Source organism: Prosopis cineraria, unplaced genomic scaffold (genome assembly GCF_029017545.1).
Source record: "Prosopis cineraria cultivar Desert tree isolate PC_DT_omini unplaced genomic scaffold, ASM2901754v1 PC6, whole genome shotgun sequence".
In the NCBI taxonomy this organism is placed as follows: Eukaryota; Viridiplantae; Streptophyta; class Magnoliopsida; order Fabales; family Fabaceae; genus Prosopis; species Prosopis cineraria.
The window spans coordinates 10,433,530-10,453,639 of record NW_026555337.1 but is presented as its reverse complement, the minus strand read 5'-3'; the positions used below and the strand labels follow the sequence as shown (position 1 = coordinate 10,453,639).

Genomic DNA, 20,110 nt, shown 5'->3' with positions numbered 1-20,110 from the left:
AAGACTTAAAAATAATTATAATATTTTGTGGGACCTCACTATCATTTACATATTTTAGGGAGTTTTTTCTTGTCATTTTCCCTAAATTTATATGTTAAATCAAATAATTATTTTAGGTATTTTATGGGAGGGAAATTGAAATTTATTATGCTCCAGTGAGTTTTGAATTGAAGTATAATGGGTATATATGTGAAATTCATGCTAAAGAATTCTAAAAAATTATTTGAATGAGATGGGATCATTTTTCCCCCCACAGTCATTTGATTGAACTAATTAATGTTATAGATCACATATGGTGATAAATATGTAAATGATTTATTTCCCGTTAGTTAATTTTTTTAGTCTATTGATTTTATAACACCATATTAACAATTTTACATATATTAAAGAATTTATTTGAAATTAATTAAATCTTTTCAAATTTCAAAATTTCTCTCTTTATATGAGATTCTTTAATTAATTATGAATTTTCTTATAGTTAGCTAGGGATTAACCAAATCTAATTAAAGATATTTAGAAAATAAATGTTAATATCTTTAGATAAAGAATCTTATATTAAGGGCCATTGAAAAAAAAAATTCAAAAGGGATTAAGAGCATTAGATAAATTATCCATATATAACCTAAAATAAAGTATGAAGTGATTATGAATTGTTTAAAAATTATAAATAGCATAACTTAATTCTCACGTATGGTATAATAGTATGATCAAGCCCCTATTGCTCAGTCGCATATATAAATATTTATATAACAGGGTTGATGAGTAAATTATGAACTCTAAACTATTATTCAAATAGCATTTTAAATTATAAACTTTTAAAATGAGCAAAAAATCTTATCAATTTATAAATTTTGAGTAAACTAACTCCATCATTTATTTGTACAATATTAACTGTTATATAGTCCATTTGACATGTCACTAGTTAAGAGAGAATTAGTGTCACATCAGCCTTTAATTAAATCCTACAAAAGTCAGAAGTAATAGCGGTTATGTGTAAATTAATGGAGGGGTAATTTGCTATTTGAATAATAATTTTAAATTTAGGATGCTCATTTTAAAAGTTTAAAATTTATGATACTATTCGAGTAATAATTTAAAGTTTAAAATGCTCATTAACTTTATATAATATAAATGGAATCTTGACAACAAAGAAAACATTTGGTATCATTGGGATTTATATAATCACATGAAATAGAAGTCAAGGGAGGCCGACTCTTTGAATAATTGACAATTTTAATTATTAGATATGTCCAAGTCATTCAACAACTAATAATCACCAATGTTATTGGATAAATATAACATTGGTAATTCATGATTTCCTAGATAATACATTTTACTATAAATTATATTTATAATATTATTGATAATGGTGAATTTTTTGTTTTTGAAACTAGAGGGTTAAATTAGGCTACAAAAAGAGACAAATAAAAAATAAACAAAAATGGGATGAAGTTATGTTTTTTTTAATCATATTTTTGAATGAGTACAACGAATATACCTCACTAACATTAAAGATTATCTCCCCTAAAGTATTAAAAGTAAATGTTTGACATTTTTCAATTATGTTATTATTATCCTTTTTTCGGCCATCGCCATTATATTCTTTTCATCCTTAATCTAATGAAAGGAGCCTAAATGGATTTGGAGTGTTTGTTGCCTTCTAAAAATGGCAAAAATTTCAACCTTTCATTTTAGTTAATGGACAAAATAATATTATCTAATTTTATCAATAGACAGACACTTTGTATTTGAATTCACACACACACTGCAACCATAATTAGGTTATTTTGTTCTTTGAATTATTTTATTTGATGTGTTATAAAAACATTTAACGAGTTTCACACATAATATCTAACTTTTTTTTTTAATTTTTTTGGGGTGAAGATCTAACTACCTTCCTTATGAATGAGGTGGGACTGGGAATTGGGAAAGGGAAGGCAATGATTGGGTACGCAGAGGTGCACGGTAGTGGGGAACAGCATAGACCGGAGCTGAGCGAGTGTTTGGCTGTTGGCGAAGAAGTGAATGGGGGTGGGGCACGTTTGGTTACGAAGATTACCGAATTTCGTTGTGATTGAACTTCAGTGGATCACCCCTACTTTTAGGTTGCGTGATCCCTCACGACGACGTCTCTCCAACTGTCGTTTTCACGCTCTTCCCCCTCCACACTAACCTTGTTTGATCACTATCTTCACTCATATTTTATATATATATATATATATATATATTGTACATTTATATATTTTAAAATTAAGTAACACAAACTATAATTCTTTTTTATCAACAAAATTTTACATGGATTAAGTTTTGATGGTTCATCAAGCTTAGGAGTGGGACATGTCTCTATAAGTACTCAAATTTTCCTTATTAATAAAATTCTTATATTAGTATCATGATTTGATCTTACAATCTTGTGAAGTCTTGTAAATTTGCAAACCAAATTCTTATCAATTATATCACTTAATTATTTTTGTTGGTACAAAAATTATACTTATATGTCACATTTATATCTATTTTTGAATAAATTATTTTTAAATTGTTCTAAAAAAATATTTCAACAAAGAAGTTAATGCTCAAAAGAGAGAAACAGATGGAGAGGTAGCTAATCCCTATCAGGGATGCCCGACATAAGTTGGTCACATTGGTCTCTTTCACTTCCCCTTGCTTTTGAATGAAGTATGTTTTAGACCATATCAATCGATATTAAAATTATTTGCTTTCAGATTAAAATATTCTTTAAGAATTAATATTTTATGATATTATTAAAAGAAAAAATGATAATAAAATCCGTTCAAATTATATAAATAATAATTTAATCCTTCAAAATATCGTAATACTAATGAAGTCCTTAGAGATTTCTTTGTCAATATTTTTTTTAAAAAAATTATTTTACCCTTACTAAAAATAACTAGACCTAATCACAACTTTTGTTTAAAAAATTATAAATTTTATTCTTTTAATTACAATAATTGAACAAGAAATCACAACTTATTAAGAGTAATTTCTATTATTGAAAAATAAACCCCAATCACAATTTTTGTTTAAGGAATAATAACTTTTATTTTGTCAATTGTAAAAGTTAAACAAAAATCACAATTCGTGAAGTTTATTTTTTATTATTGAAAAAATAAATTTTTAAAATAATAAACTCTATTCATAACTTTTGTTTAAAAAATCACAATTTTTTTTTAAAGAATTACAAGAATTGAATAAGAAATTATAATTTGTCATAAAGAAAAAATGGTCTTTTCAGCTTTTCCCTAAAAAAGTTATTGACAAGAAGGTCTTTAAGAATTTCATTAGTATTATGACATTTTAAGAGATCAAATTATCATTTATATAATTTAGAGAGATTTTATTATCATTTTTCTTTATTAAAAAGACTATATTTACACTTTAATTTTCTCACAAAAATTAATAGGGAGAATGACAAATAAGTCTTAAAGGAAAAAATTAATTCAAATTAAGTCCCAATTAATTTCAAAGTGAAAACTTCAAGGATTTACAAGCTTGATTTTTAATTTTGTAACTTTGTTATGATGAATTTACAACTTATTTTTTAAATTTTAACATATGAAAGAATAAACAAATTTATTTTTCTATTAAAATTTTTTAAAAATTCAAAATTTATCAAAATAAAATTTTAATTGAGAGCCAAACTCATAAATTTATAAAGTTTAACACGTTAAAATTGGTTAGGATTTAATTTATATTAATTGATATTATAGTATGACTTGGGCTCTAGAGAGCCCACTTCACCTGATGAATCCAATCCTACTAAGCCCATAAAAACTTGCGGCCGAACACTTGATTAGTTTGGGCTGGATGAGGCACACCTATTGATAAACTCATTCCGGTCCGATGAGCGTTTCTTCTAACAAAAAACAAACGTTTGGGGTGTTATATGCAAGGTACGTAAAACCGGACCGGTCATTAAACCGGTCATGGCACTGGGTCACGGGTTAGTGGTTCAATCAGGGTTGAACCGGGGGTTGAACCGGTGGCAAACCGGTCATGATTAAAATAATACAATTTAAATAAAAAGACATTAATTATAAAAACATTCAACCAAATCCAACCACTCAAAAGTCTAACAATAATAAAATACTATATTTTTGGACTTAGCATGCTCTATCTCTAATTTTTTATTTTTTGACTTTAATTTTACTTTTTTTTGTTATTTTTTTCCGAACTCAGAGCTGTGAAAAATTAAAAATGAAAAAAAAAATCAAAAACGACGTCGTTTTGGGGTAAAAGTCTGAAAAAATATTAACCCGGTTAACCCAGTCAACCCACCGGGTTATCCGGGTTATACCGGGTTGAACCCGGGTTGACCGGGTTACACCGGTTCACTCCCTCACCGGGTTAAGTGCAAACCCAGACCGGACAGGGGACCGGTTCACCGGTTTCCGGGTTGACCCGGCCGGTCCGGTCCGGTTTTCAATACCATGGTTATATGTTGAATCAGGATCGATTGATATGAGCACTCACATTATTCCGTTAGGATGAGCATTCCTACTTGAAGTCAAAAAAAAAAGTAACCACAAACCTAGAGCATTAACTATCATTATTATCTTTTATGATAATGATTTACTTAGTTTCTTTCAATTACTAATATTATGTCAATTATATATCAAGCATTTTTTTTTTGGATGAAAATATAAAATGACACAATTTGATAAATATTTCAAGTGATGAAAATGATGATGCTAATACTTTTGAATTAGCAATTCTAACATGAATTTTCTTCAACTCAAGATTCAAATATTTTGTTTTTGGATAATACTGGTGAGGATTTGGAAACATAATTGGCATTTAAATTTTAACTATCACATTTTAGAACTTTGTGTTATAGTGTATTTTTATTTTTTTTGATTCCAGCACCTAGTATCATGAAAAACTGAAGATATTACCATCTCTTGTTCAAACTAATTCAAACCCTCATTGTGTGAGAATATTATTACTGACAATGGCCTCACGAATATTTTAGAAATGCTTTTATAACATATTTATTTTAGACAAATTGCAATCTGGCCATTAGATATTATAAATTATAGGTTATATTTGCATTTGCACGTGGACTCAGATTACATTACAAATTGCACTTTGTATGTGAAAATTTTGTTTCTTAAACATATTTCAGCTTAAAAGCCCAGTTTTAAGCCTTGATAATTAAAGCTTTTTGCTTGGTATAATTGATAGTTCAAGTTAGGTTTTTTTTTAATAATTCATAGGTATCTTCTTATTAAATATAATCCTATCCAAAATACGGTCTGTAAACACCTCTTTTAAAAATTCATAAAAGTTATACTTCATGAAACACATCCCATGATAAAAACAAGGATTACGGGTCCATATCCTAGTAAGGTGAACTATCCAGTGTGATACTGTTTCATTGCCTCTAACTTCATCTCATTCCCTTCACCAACATGCTAAGAACACAACCATCTTTCATCTTAAGTCTGAATCCTACCATTGATAATTTTGTATGCTTATATTTTAGGGGGGATACAAGGTGAGTTCAAGACCAAGCACAAACCAAAACGACCCCTCCACCATGCTGCAATCCCAGATGATATAAATTGAGTTCCCCCCCCCCCCCCGGGGTCTCGAACTTTCTCTTCTCCCATTACGAAGAATCTAGACGAAAAGAATTCAGATCTCTACCTGATGTAGATGAAGTGGGGGTCCCTAAGGGACTCTTGGTGTGAGTGTCAGTCTCATCATTTGTCTGATTGCCTTATATCACTCGGTAACACTGTCTCATTGCCTCTAACTTCACATCATATTCGCTTCCTCACTTTGATCAGAAACGAACTCTGGAACAACAGTTCTGCCTTCAAGCATGCTTAGCACTGAAGACATGGGGGGCCTCAGTGATGAAGATGGATTAGTGCATAGGAGAGCCACGTTGATCATCACCATTACCTCCTTCCTGTCAAATTCTGAACCCAACCTTGGATTAACTAGCTCCACTAGATAGCCATCCTCTTTCAAAACATTTTCCTGGTCATTTTTGCGCAAGGCATTGGTCATATTTGTACAGCCGAAACTTACATGGCAAAAGCCATTGATGTCAGTAAGATGCCTTCATTCAGGGCATTGTAGCAGTTTAGACAAAGTTTACGTAAATGTTAAATCTATTGTTCTTCAAGAGCGGCACAAATCCTGTGTAGTTATGATGATAATCAAGTTCACATGAATACTGGAAATCATAAAGATACAAACAACATCCAATTAAGAAGATTGAAGCAGTCTTCCTTTTGCCTGTGAAAGGTGTTACTCCTTCCACTAACAATTTCCAAAGTAATGACTCCAAAATTATAGACATCAGCTTTGTTGGTCAAATAACCATTCATTGCATACTCAGAAACCATATATCCACTGTAAAATTGAAATATAACCATTCCAGCAACAAGATATATCACATGACTGGGAGCAATAAAATATGTCACATGACAGTGCTGAATTGGATTCTGATAGATATTTTTTCCCAATAACAAGTTCACAAAAAGAAACTTACTAGGTCCCAGCTATTCGTGTGCTTTATGTGGGTATTTTCCCCTTCATAAAGCTTAGCCAATCTAAAGTCTGATATTTTTGCATTCAAGTTTTTGTCAAGCAGCACATTAGTGGCCTTGATGTCCCTGTGAACAATTTTCAGTCTCGATTCTTCATGGAGAAAAGCCAAACCTCTGGCAATAGCAATACAAATCTTTTGTCTTGTTGGCCAATCCAATTTCAAACTGCATTCTCCTGGGCCTTCACTTGAGAATGTATTGGAAATTTGACAACAGCATAATTTTGGTCACACAAGCAAATATACATGCGTATACACATATATATGGGAAGTAAATACAAACAAATTGCCAAACAAGGCACGACCGAGGCTATTGTTTTCCATGTATTCATATACCAGCAACAACTGATCTCCCTCAACACAACCACCATAGAGTTTGACAAGACTAGGGTGTTTCAAAGCAGAGATCATGCCTATCTCATTTAGGAACTCACGGTTTCCTTGATTTGACTTTGAAGAAAGCTGCTTGGCTGCTATCATTGTGCCATCTGCTAGAAAGCCCTGCATTTTGGAAATTATATACGAAAAGGAAAAGTCAGCAAGAACTGACAGAATATTTCAGATAATCAAGTTATGATGCTACTTTGCTCAGGATACCTTGTAAACTGAACCAAATCCTCCTTCTCCAATCTTACTGGATACATCAAAGTTATTTGTTGCTGCCTTGATTTGGCGCAAGGTAAACAAACCAGCTTGCAGATCTAAGCCCTTTAGCTCTGAGAGCATAAGTAAACAAAGATGAGATATATCTTGTGATGCACAAAATTCCCATTATAAATAATTTCGGGAGAACAGGCAATAATTAGCGTTCAATTTGTTGATCCCATCCATTATCTACAGAAAATATTGCAGTGCATTAGTGGTTTCCGTGTCATTACCTACTGCTAATGAGCTTCTCTTTCCCAGAGAACATCTCCACCAGAGCATGGCCAATGCCAAGATGACTATAATCACTCCCGTAGCCACTATTGCAGCCACAACCATACTAGGTTTGCTTCTTGGGGGTTTAAAGTCTGCTTGATACAAGAGCTACAAATATCAGATGATACTAGCCAAAAGAAAAAGGAAAAGAAATACCTGGTAATAGAGAATAAGAACGCACCAGGAGTCACAGATATAGCTGATACTAGAGGACCATAAATTAAGTTTTCTGGCATAGAAACCATCCTTTTACCGGCCCAATAGAAGCGAATCTCTTAAGGAATTGCTTGTTACATTTATAGTAAATTTTTTTACGATTAGCTTAACAACCCCCCCCCCCGGGGCTGCATTTACAATATTGAAATCCTTCAGCATTAGCTTTCCCTACAATATTTCAATCCAATTCAAAATGCTTTAGGATCGTTATTGTTTTAGACATAAATTCTGGACATTCTATAGAAGATATTGCAGAAATTGATTCTATACTTGTTAAGAAGTTTCAGAATAGAGTTTCTCTGTCCAGAGAATATTAAGAATTTCAGAAAGTCTTGTAGATAAATAAAATTTTCTATTGACAGCCAAAACATGCCCTGATTGCTATTAAAGTTTAATATTTCGCATTTGCTCCTTTTTTTTTTTTAACCAATTTATTCGAAGATCAGTCAATTAGCAGATATAATTGGTCTTAGATTCGCTCCAGTGTATCCTTGAATCCTAGGACCCTTCAAGATGTCTACTCTATTTTAATAATGTAACCACACCGATGAACTGGATGAAGCGTTATGTTCCATATCAAACACCTGGATGACAAAAGTAAACAAACGATATAACCAGTTGACCACTAATTAAGTACCTGAATGTAGACGTCAAATACGCGCCTTCCAAGGCTGCCGAAAGTTTTGTCATCAGTCAACATTATCTCCACAAAATGGAGACTCACTGTATACGGTCCATTTCCCAGGCAGAATCCATAATAAGTCAGAGACATAGGGGAAAGACGTGCATTCCTATACAGTTTAACATTGGGTATAGAGAGATTATATATGTTTTCTGCAATATAGGCAAACTTGTTACAATGATCATAAGAGTCACCAGTACTGCTGAATGCCCAGTTTCTCCTACTCTCTCCAAACCTTGCTGGTCCAGCAGGATCCAAATCACCATCATACATTGTATCTCCAATGGTTTCCTGATCTCTAACCACAATTTATACTGACAGAGTGCCATGCTGGCTCAAGAAGGAAAGAGTCAGAGACTTCCCAAAGAATCACAAAGAAACCACCATAATAAGTTGTTGTCCATTCAAGTTTTATGTATTCCTATGGCTAAAAGGAGAACCCACAAAAAAAGTGAGCATGGATCAAATATTCTCCTTTGTTATGAAACTACTGGCCCTAAAATCAGTTTTTGTTAAGATCTCGAGTTTTCCATATTTAAGTTTTAATGTGCTCTGTTTTTTATGCAAGTTATGAGATACCTGTAACTTCTATACAAAAATTGGATCAGCAGATGAAGCAATTAAAGCAGTGAGATCAGATTACTATAAAACCCTGATTATTGATGTTTATGGCTCACTTTTGTATATCACAACCAACTTCTCATCAAATACATTGATAATTTCTTTCTTCAAAAAAAAAAAAGAAAAAAGGGAAAGAGAAAAACATAAACATGCTCATGGTTCAAAAGGCTAACTCATCACATTCCCATTGTTGTAATTATTGTGTAAATGTGTTAAAAGGAGAAATCCCACATTGCCCATATGAGAAGAGCTCCTAGCGTATATATATGCTAAGGAATAAAAACGGGCTAATAAATGGGCTCAGAAGAAAAGTTGACTTGCGCACCTCCTATGTGTGAGTTGAAGAGGCACTGTATTTTTTTTTACCAGATTTGTTTTGATTTGTATGAGTTGAAGAGGCACTGTATTTTTTTTTACTAGATTTGTTTTGCAAAATTATTAAATTAATTTGTATTTTGGGCTTTTCAGGAAAAGCACAAATTTATTGTGTTTAAAAGTTAAGTTATAGCCTAAGAGGAGTTTTATTCAGATTTTATCAAATTTTAATAATGTTCAATGGGTGTTTTATTGTCATAACTCCCCAACCACTCAACTTTACACAATATCAACATAAAGTGATTTTATGGGTGATTGTTTCCCTATAAAACTGGTGATTAATTGCTGCTTTAAGGACCTCTATATGGTTGTGCCTATCTATAGACCGAGAATGCAATGTAGCCAGGGGCTCAGCTCTTTAATTCTCAAACTTCTCCTCTGTATTGTGTTGCTGAGTATATTCTGTCAGTTTTTATTGTTTTGTGGCCCTGCTTATTTTGCAGGATGAGTTTGTTTAATCTTGGAAAGCTGCCGTGTGAACAACTTAGTGTGACGGAATAGCTCTTAAAAACAGTGTCCTTGACATGACTCAGGCTTTAAATCTATCTACTGGTTCCAACACCCATTACAGCATCCTCAATTTTAAGTTGCATCACAATAATGTTTAAGGATCATATGACAAGCTCTCGCTGTTCAAGCATGCATCAATAGGAGAACAATTCTTTCCATCTCCTTGGTAACACAAGAAAGAAAAGACATAAATTAAATTACACGTATTATCTAGAGGAAATGAATGACACGACAACTTACTTTTGGAACAAACAGTGGTTTTCATACAAGAAACAGATCCTCTGAAAGAAAGTGGGAAGCAGAACAAGTCAGCATAATCACATCATAAACACAAGTTTCTAAAGAAACAAGGTTTTTCTTTTCTTTTACCTTGAGGAAATGAACAAGCTATATACTTTAAAGAAAGACAAACAAAGACCTATAATATAAGGTAAAACTTACGAGGTATTGGCCATCAAAGGATCTCCAAACAAGTTCCTGTGGCTTGTAAAAGATGGATAAGCCCCAGATAGCTTCTTAAAATTGTACGCAATCTCGACAAATGCAAAAACTCTAACACATTTCGCTGACGACACTTCTCAGCGCCCGGGTTTCTGCTGGTAAAGCTGTTATAGGAAAGATCCCTATGTACGAGGTATAAAATATGATCAAGAATCTAACATAGTTTGACAAAGAGAATTTATGAAACAATTGTTAACTCAGAAAAAATTAATGCATAAATATAATCTAATAGATTTATCGATAAAATTAAGCCATCGTGCCGGACATTTTGAAAATGACTCCCCAGCTAAAAAACAACTGAAACGAAGAAAATATCATTTGTCAACAGAAAGGTAGAGTGGCCAGCAAAACAATTTCATAATCAAAAGGTAATGGGATAAGAAAAACCAAGGTAGAATATATATATATATATTTTTTAATAATGTGTCTCCCAGAGAAAGCATTAAACCATAAAAACAATGATTAACAGCATGCAGAGCACAATGGATTTTGTTATGAAGTTGGAGTATATTTAGAGATAGCTTATAAACCATTTAAATGAAGGACTTCAGAGAACTCAGGAAATTGTTTCCTCCATATTGAAGGGAAATTAAATTAAACCTTGCTCCGCCAACACCCTCACTTGATAAATGAATTGCTTATCAGGTCATATTTCGAGCAAATACTTAATGCCTGTGATTAAATTACCAGCTTAATAGTTTTTCTAGATTACTTCTCAGGATTGTTACCTGCCTATGCTGATCAATACATTTATTGCAGCACAAACAATACGCACACATACAATATATTTCATTTGTCGCCAATAAAATACCCTAAGCTTTAAGAAAGTACGCGATCACGTACCATATATCACTGGTTAAAGTCGGCTATAGCAATCAGTTTTAACTAACATTTCCCAATTCAACAGCAAAATGCCCGTCTGCCACTTAACAAGAAGAAAGAAATTTAAAACAAACAATGCATTCAGTATTCTCCACTTGCTTTTTGATTAAAGAAGAAAATGACTGTAATTTGGAGGAAAACTCACATGTATGTAACTCTCTCCGACCACTCAGGCAAAGGTCCTGCAGAAGGTTTCCAGTTAAATACCTGAGGCAATGCAATAGAAAAAAATCATTTCATAACCCATTAGTTATTGATGACTCATCAAAACGGTAAGCTCGACGTAATTAATCCCTCCATTTTTTCATCTTTTGCAAGAAAGAATTCTATAAATTCAGATTGTTCCTGGTGTCCTATCAACTTGTTTGACTGCAAGGTTATTTTGGATTAGCCAACAGATGCTGGAAACGATTGATGACAATGAATTCTTTAACCATCAAGAAACTTAAATAATACACTTTACAAAGGAATTCTCTTAAGTCCATTGATATGGGTGAGTGCCATGACACAGTTTTGCAATGTGTCTGCATTGTCAATATAAATTAAATATATCCTTATTTAGCTTAAGTAAGTTTGACACAATTCCAACACATCAGGTATGAGTTATGCCAAATAAAGGGATAAAAAGATAGAGCAAGAGAATTAAAAACCCCATAGTCGAGAGATAACAAAAGTTCTTGATGATGCACATGAATAATTTGAATAAATATAGTTAGCATCTTTTCATTCAGTAAAAACTAGAGTTTTTTTGGTGTGATACACATGATAGATAATAACTTGAAGGAATATGAATTACATCAAAGAAAACAATAAAAAATAAAAAAGAATCGTTAATATGTTGTTTGAAAAATAATAACAAAAAACGCTATGAAAAAAAAGAGAGAAGATAAATGTAGAGGAAAGCTAAATCAAACAAATTAGTATTAATATTAATCATATAGCATGTGGCCGAGATAAATCAATATATCTAAATCTAAATTATTCCTAAAATAACCTAATTGCCAATCTTGAGCTTGAGTTCAGATATATATATTTATTATATATACAGAATATAGATTTAACAATACTTATGTATTTGCTTCTTATTGACATGACTGGAAAAATAAAAAGATCATGTTGTATATGGTACGAGTCATACAAAATTGAAATTTAATTAAACGTAGATCTTGTACATTACATAGAGCCTGAAATATAAGCCACATTTTTCATGGCTAATAAATAGTGATGCTTTCATCAGTAAGTATTATTTTTGGAAATAATGGTTCTAGGTACAAACAATATTTGATAATAACCATTTTACTTTTCTTAGCAAGAACTCAATGAATGAGAAAAACGTACGCCAAGTGTTGTATTATATACATGTGCTTATGCATGAGCCCGCATCTCGTGTCCTGATTTTTGAACCTAGACATGTCAACATGCTAATATGTAGTGCCCATGTTAACATTCATGCTTCACGGCTCATCAACAAATGGTACCAATTCAGTGGTAATAAATCACAAAAATGGTTTGGAATAATAAAGTTAAACTACATTGCCTCCACTTAAACGACCCAAATTGGACTCGCAGCTATACCACTCCAAGTTGACCCTTCATTTTTATAGGTGTGAAGGATACATGTTATTAGCACTGACTATTCAAACAGGCAGATTAGTGACGGGCACTGTTGATTTCATAATTTTACTGTTGCTAAGTAGTTTCCAGAGGTTTCAGGCAACGCAGCCCAAATAGGGGAGGTCTTTAATGTATCCCTCATTTCAAAAATATATAGGACCTCCCACCACCCTGTAAATATCTGCCCTCATTTTGCAGTATATATATATATATATATATATCAAAAACCATACAAAAATTCTTACATGTTATCCATTCTTGATAGGTGACCAAGCGTTTCAGGAATCCCTCCATTCAATTTGTTAAAGCTCAGGTCTCTGAAACAGAAATTTCATCTAGAAATTATAAAACAAGGAAATGTCCCAATTGACAGCAGCCTAAAAAATGAAATGGCAGTGAATCAGCACTTACAGCCTAGATAAATAGGTCATTTCCCCGAGATAGTCAGGTATCGCGTTATTGATACTGCGACTCCTCAATGTCCTGTCAAACAATCGAACATCAAAATTTTGCAACAACTACGGCATCAATATATATTCTTAATTACCCTTCAACAGAGTCCTTTATTGACTTGAAGAAAAAACAAGGAATATAGTGAACGAAGCAGGTAACTCACAATCCTCGCAATTTTCTGGAATTGTTAAGTAGAGGAAAAGTTGAATCAAGTCCATTCAAGTCACTTATACTCCTGCATATGAATTTGAAGTATGTGAAAAAAAAAAGTAAAAAAGTAAATAATTTGTTTTGAGACGCTAGATATGAAACTTACAAGTGAATTAAGTTTCCAAGAAACGAAATTCCTGACGGTATCGGTCCACTTAAACCAGTCCCTTTAACTATTCTGTAAACATGGGAATGACCATCGCTTCAGATGAAGCAACATATAACAATAGAAAACAACTAAAATAAATACTGATCGCCAGGGGGGAGAAAAACATTTCTCACAACATCTCAAGGCTTGTCCAATTCTACATGAATTCGGGTATCTTTCCAGAGAATTCATTGTCACCCAGTCGACTGAATTAATTAAGGTTAAGCAACAAAACATTACTATTCATTCTGAGAAATAAACAAAACAATAATTACAGGGTTTTTCTCTATAATTAGTTTGCCCCACTATTTAAGTTCATGTTATTCAACTCCTTTATAGTATTGTTCATAGTATAAGTCAAACATAATAATAAAACTATCATTCGAAATTCAGGCAACTAATTTGGTTAGAATTTTGTAACTCACCTAAACTTTCTCGTATAAAGAAAAATAAGGTTAGAATTATAAACGGAAATACCACAGGGAGCTAACTGATAAGTACTCGGAGTGGAATGACAATAATGGACGTCCTTCAACCTTGTAAGCTTTGCAAAAGTTGAAGGTATTTCTCCTGTGAAGTTGTTGGAGGTGAGAAGCCTAAACCAACCAGAAAATGAGAATTTAAGGCATGATTATGAACTAAAAGATCTATCAATAAGGATGATCATTTAACCCCCTACGGAGAGAAACAATAAATCAGCGAGAAGTAAATTCAAAATAAAAAAGAAATGGGATCAGAATTCAGAAATGAATGGCAAACGAAATGAAGGGCTTACAATCGTTCAAGCTGGGGAAGATTGCCAAGCTCAGCAGGAAGATTTCCAGAAAATTGATTGTACGAGAGGATCCTATCAATGTCAAGTTAAAATTCAACTAAAAACTAAAAGTACTCGTAAAATTGAAATGGAGCTAATTCTTCAACGAAGTGGGTATCCGAAAACTCACAAAGTTTGCAGAGTCGTGATCTTCGTTAGCTCCACTGGGATCGGACCCGTTAGACGGTTACTAGGAAGAGAACTAAGACAGGAAACAAAGACTACATTTGCATTTCATGAAATTAAAAATATCAATGTATAGCTAAAGTGGAGAGAATACATGTAGATGAGATGCTTAAGGGAGGCCCAGCTTGAAGGGATTGGGCCATTAAGGTAATTGAGGGTCAGGTCACTGTACCGAAGGGAAGGACATGAAAAGTTAGTGCAGATTCAGGCAAAAGAAAAGGTTGAAAACAAATTTTCAGTGCGTCAATATAGTTTTGAGTTTGAGTTACTTACATCAGGTTAAGGTAAGGTAATCTGACAAGTTCTGGAGGAAGTTTGCCGGTGAGATTTTGTGCGTGCAGTGTTCTGTATTAGTTACCATCAAAGATTGAAAATGAATCAAAAACTATTCACCAATTCAATGGTCGGTCTTCCAGCAAAATAATGGACCAAAATCCACTTAAAAATTGAATCGATATACCATATAAAAATTAGCAATAGCAAGAGTAACGAGTCCCATGCACATGCATTCTACAAGAGGAGTGCAGACACGGCCAATACAGGTTAATTCCCCCATTTTTTCGGTTAGGTTTCGGATGTGGGGTTTTTATTGGATCCATCAAAATTCTTGGTGAGTTGAGTCATGGGATCACAGGTTAGCAATACTCCAGATTTAAATAACACTTATGATCTTGTAAATTATGAATTAAATTTTTATTAATTACAGTAATCTTTATTTGTAAGTTGGAGTTTTTAAAGTATAATAAGGTTCTTGACATTTGATTCTTGAGACCTGAGCCCAAACTGTATACATTTGGAAAAAAAAAAAAGGTTTAAGCAGAATTTGAACATATAAAAAAGCTTTTATAACTAACATTGACTCTAATATTCGGTGCTTTTTGGCTTATTTTGGTGGGAGGATTACAATCTTAAATAAGTAAATTGATTATTTATTCAATCCATTTATATGTGAAACTTTTATATTTATATGTTAAACTTTTGCATTTGCAAGTGAACAAGGCTTATAAATAATAAATTCCCTTATTTAGAATCTATAGTAATTTATCCAAATAGTCAGAGTCCTCTTTTTAAAGCCAATTTTAATTTTTACATTAAATTTAATTTTTTTATTATTATAAAAAATATAAATATACTTTTTAAAAATCAAGATTAAAATATATTTTTAAGATATTTTATAAACTAAAAATACAAAAATAGAGCAATATAAATCTTTTTTTTTTTTTTAAATATAAAACAATATATTAAAATATACATACAACCTCTTAGCATAATGTACTAAATGATAAGAGATTAATAAATATTTAAAATATATCATATAAAATTTTAAGATGTTCAAGCCAAACTCAAATCCGATTGAACACAGCCTAAGTTTTTTGAGACCTACTTAGGCCAGCTCTAATGACATTAAATATAAAAGAATTGATAAAAAAAATTAAAAATTTCCAAGTCCAATACTAAATTTTGTCGGTTTTAGTCCAAATTCCGGCTCTAATTTAAGATCAAGGCCAGCTAGCTGTTTAAACTTATATTTGGTTCTTAAAGGAAAATTCAATCAAGCACGAGCCTTGGGGAAAGCAACCATATCATATACTCAAGGATTTATGGCAAAAAACAAGGTACCAAATTTTTAGGCCTAAGCACGTACTCGTAGGAGTTAGGTCTTTTCATTTCTCAACAATATTCAAGAGTCATGACTCTTAACAAAAAAAAGACATGCTGAATTTTGTCTATTATAAAAAAGACACTCTGGAGTTTGGGGGCCAAAAAAGGCAGTATGAAGGAAAAAGGGGGTCAATCTTGGTATTGTTCTTTTACTTTGTTTTAATGTTTTATATATTTAAACTGGTAATCAAGATAAGATCCTCTTGATAAAGAAGTTCTGGCACCAATATTATTTTAGCAAAAAGAAAATTGTTTTGTGTATTTTTAGGGCTTGAACTTAAAATTTTTTATTAAGCTAATATAATTATCTTATCAGTTGAATTAAGCATGCAATCATGATTAGAACTTTTTTTGTATAAAGAACCTAAATTACTGCAATGTTTAGCAATATAGAGGAGGGTTTGGAATTTGGATGATGATAACTATTTTTATTTTTTGCTAACTTAGTGAATGATGGTTTAAAAAAAGAATTTTGATTTTTTTTAAAAAAAATACTACAAGGTGGACTCGCTTACTGGCCACTCAATGGTGGGCTGTTTTTATAACTCCTCAGTAGAGGATTCTTTCCTCTTCTCTTACCAACCATGTCATTGGATCAAATTTTTATCAGCGAATGAAGTCTGCTACTCCTTGTACTTATTATCAAAAAAAAATTGATGACCGAGATTCAATATTTTATAAAAAATAATTACAAAATTACAAAATAATAAATAAGTAAATAAATAAATTTAAACAATTACATTTTAATCTAAACATTTTACAGCTTTAAACTATTATTAAAATATTTTATAACAATTCAATTTTTTTACTCTTTTATTACAATTCTGAATATTCGGATCAAATTTCTAACAATTCAAATTTATTTATTTATTTTTAGTATTTGATATTATAATAGTTTTATAAAAGATTAAATATTGACCATTGATTTTTTTTTTAGAAAAAAAGTTTAGGTAAGTCTAGCCTCAATAGGTCACCAAGACCAAGGGATGTTTCAAGATTTAAAAGAACGTTTAGAAAAGTATTTATAAATTATCCATCAACAAAATCCTCACATTAATAATGAGATTTGAACACACAATTTTATTGGTCATGGAACAAATTCTTATCAATTGGACAAACTTTTATCTATCCACCATTGATACTTTGTTCTAATGCTAATAGTAGGAATAGGAAGATTAGAAAAAAATGAGGAAACGGAAAGAGAAGAGAACCCCCTCCCATAAAAAAGATAGGATTGATTTAGCTTTCAATTCTTAGCCTGTAATAGATTTATGACTAACCTTGTCAATTTGTGTTGAGGTAGAATTATGATTTAGCATATTAACAGTATTGTCTGCCTCATTTTGTTTCATGTTTCAATTTATTGAATCATAATATTCCTCATCAACATAAAGATTAACGATATTAGTCATGTGTCAGCATATTTAATATTATTAGTACCACTTCATTGTTCTTTTGAATATATTTAAAAATAAAAAGACTAACATTACTTATGGGATAAACTAAAGGAATTTGGAGAGAAACTTCGAGACCTTATATCAAAATATCTTAAAATTACAAGGACCTATAGTTGTTGAAATTTGTGAATTGCAATGCAAACATGCAAGTATAGAGACTTGGCTTCTCTTTATTTCTCTTCTCTCCACTGTTTCTCCACTTCCCATCTCAACCCTAAAATCCATTTTTGAATGTTGAGATTTAATGCTTTATATGACGTGACATGAACGGATCTAATTCTCAGGTCAACGTATTTTGACTTTCCATAACGCTATTTTGTCCGGTAAATGTAACGGAGTTGACTCATCTCCTCTTTTTAAATTATTATTAAAATTATTTAATATTGTAAGAATAATTTAATAAGATATTATTATATTAAATTTCAATTATTAAAGTTGAGATTTAAGAGTAGAAAAAATAGGAAGAAGGTAAGAAAATAAATTGATAAGAGGAGGTCAATTAACTCCAAGTCAAACACGGGTAGATAAAAGCCTCGTTCATGCATCAAATCCTTTGACAATGGACATCAAGTCTAAAACATTAATTGTAGTCTTTTTCTTTCCTATAACATGATCAAATGCAATGTATTAACAAACTAATAAATCTATTATGAGTGAAATAAAAATTTACAAATAATATAACTTGACCGCTACCAAATAAAATAAAATAAAATAAAAAAAAGACATTGCAAATGATTCATATCCCTTTGACTTGGGCCAAGCCGAAACGAACTCTATCTCAGCTAGTCGATGATGGTTTACTTTTATAAGAAAATTAAAATTTAGATTTTGAACTAAAATTAAGGTAAAAGTTTGTATAATGTGATTTATGTTTAAATATTATTTTAAGAAAATATTTTAACAAACTGAAACCTACTTGAATGATATAATTTAAAATAAGTTTAGATATATGACCGAAAATAACATGAATTTTATTATATACCCCCTCCGGTCCTTATCATAAAATAATTTCAACCATTTCATACATCTTTAAAAAGGTTAATTTTTTTTAATATGATAAAAAATGATATGTACTTTTATTTTTATTTTTAATTTTAAATAATAATATAATTATATTAAATACTTTCATGCTAATCAAGAAAGATAAAATTAAAAAAAATAATTTAATTAATACAAAGTGTCTTATATTTTAAACTATAAATTATGTCTAAAAGGTATTCCACAAATAGGATCGAGGGACTATATATATAAATTGATCTCTTTAAGAAATAAAATATTAAAATTAAAAATCATAAAAAATATTCAAAATATTATTAAGGGAATTTAAATTTGATGAAATCAATTATATAAATAAAATCAATTCTTTTAAGAAAAAAATTATATACAAGTCCCATGGAGCATACTTGTTTACAAATAAATCTCATAAAATTCAAAAAAATACATCTAAGTCATTGGAACTTGGGTGTGATTTGAAATTAAAGTGAAAAGATAATAATATCCCCATTAAAATTGTATTATATTAATAAAATAATTTACAACTATTTTATCAGTAATTTACATCTCTAACTTCATATATCTAATAGTTAAATTAATCAGTCATTACAAGTTTAATACTAATTGTATACAACTACCTTATCAATAATTCACAACTAACATTTTAATATTCTACAACTATAAAACTTCATATATCTAATAGCTAAACTGATCATATGTCATTAACAAAGCTTAACATTAATTATTTATAATTATCTTATTAGTAATTTATGACTATCATTTTAATATTTTATAACTACAAATTCACAAATTTAATGGTTAATGATGTAATGTATTTTTATTAGGGACATTATTATTTTTACATCCTAATTTTAAATTACACTTAAGTCTTAAAAAATTTAAATGTGATTTTTAAATTTTCAGATTTATTTACAAATAAGTCTACTCTACAGAACTTATATATAATTTTCCCTTCTTTTAATGTTTTAATATTTTTTAAATTATTACTTCTTTTATTTTCCTGGGTTATTGCCTGTAATAATACATTTTAGATGAAAATAATTATATAAATGAAATGATTATGTTTATAATGTGGGAAATAAGTTTTAAAATTCAAGACAAGAATACACAAGTAGCATTGGGCTAATGGATTATGGGCCAACCCGCGATCTAGCTTGTATGAGTTGGTATTTTTATGAGTTGGGTTGGCCGATTGGGCTAGCCCACAATATAAAACAGGTTAAAAATTCTAACCCAACTTATTTTTTAGCAAGCTAGCCCGTAA

At 30.9% G+C, this 20,110-nt stretch overlaps 2 protein-coding genes across 2 annotated transcripts; both read right to left on the bottom strand.

Annotated features, from left to right (window-relative positions):
* Nucleotides 1-5,323: 5,323 nt before the first annotated feature.
* Nucleotides 5,324-6,802, bottom strand: LOC129313380 (probable LRR receptor-like serine/threonine-protein kinase At1g53430; the record flags this gene model as incomplete). Its single annotated transcript, XM_054956412.1, has 2 exons — nucleotides 5,324-6,006; nucleotides 6,524-6,802. Coding segments are annotated over 2 exons (507 nt in total), but the record flags the coding sequence as incomplete, so codon positions are not given.
* LOC129313847 (probable LRR receptor-like serine/threonine-protein kinase At1g53420) lies at nucleotides 6,336-15,269 on the bottom strand. The gene is given in 18 exon segments (XM_054957252.1): nucleotides 6,336-7,081; nucleotides 7,178-7,296; nucleotides 7,459-7,609; nucleotides 8,355-8,690; nucleotides 8,692-8,729; nucleotides 10,146-10,186; nucleotides 10,347-10,479; nucleotides 11,434-11,495; nucleotides 13,148-13,219; nucleotides 13,314-13,385; nucleotides 13,519-13,590; nucleotides 13,672-13,743; nucleotides 14,139-14,309; nucleotides 14,489-14,560; nucleotides 14,658-14,729; nucleotides 14,808-14,879; nucleotides 14,987-15,058; nucleotides 15,217-15,269. Coding segments are annotated over 18 exon segments (1,953 nt in total). The 3' UTR covers nucleotides 6,336-6,808.
* Nucleotides 15,270-20,110: the final 4,841 nt, after the last annotated feature.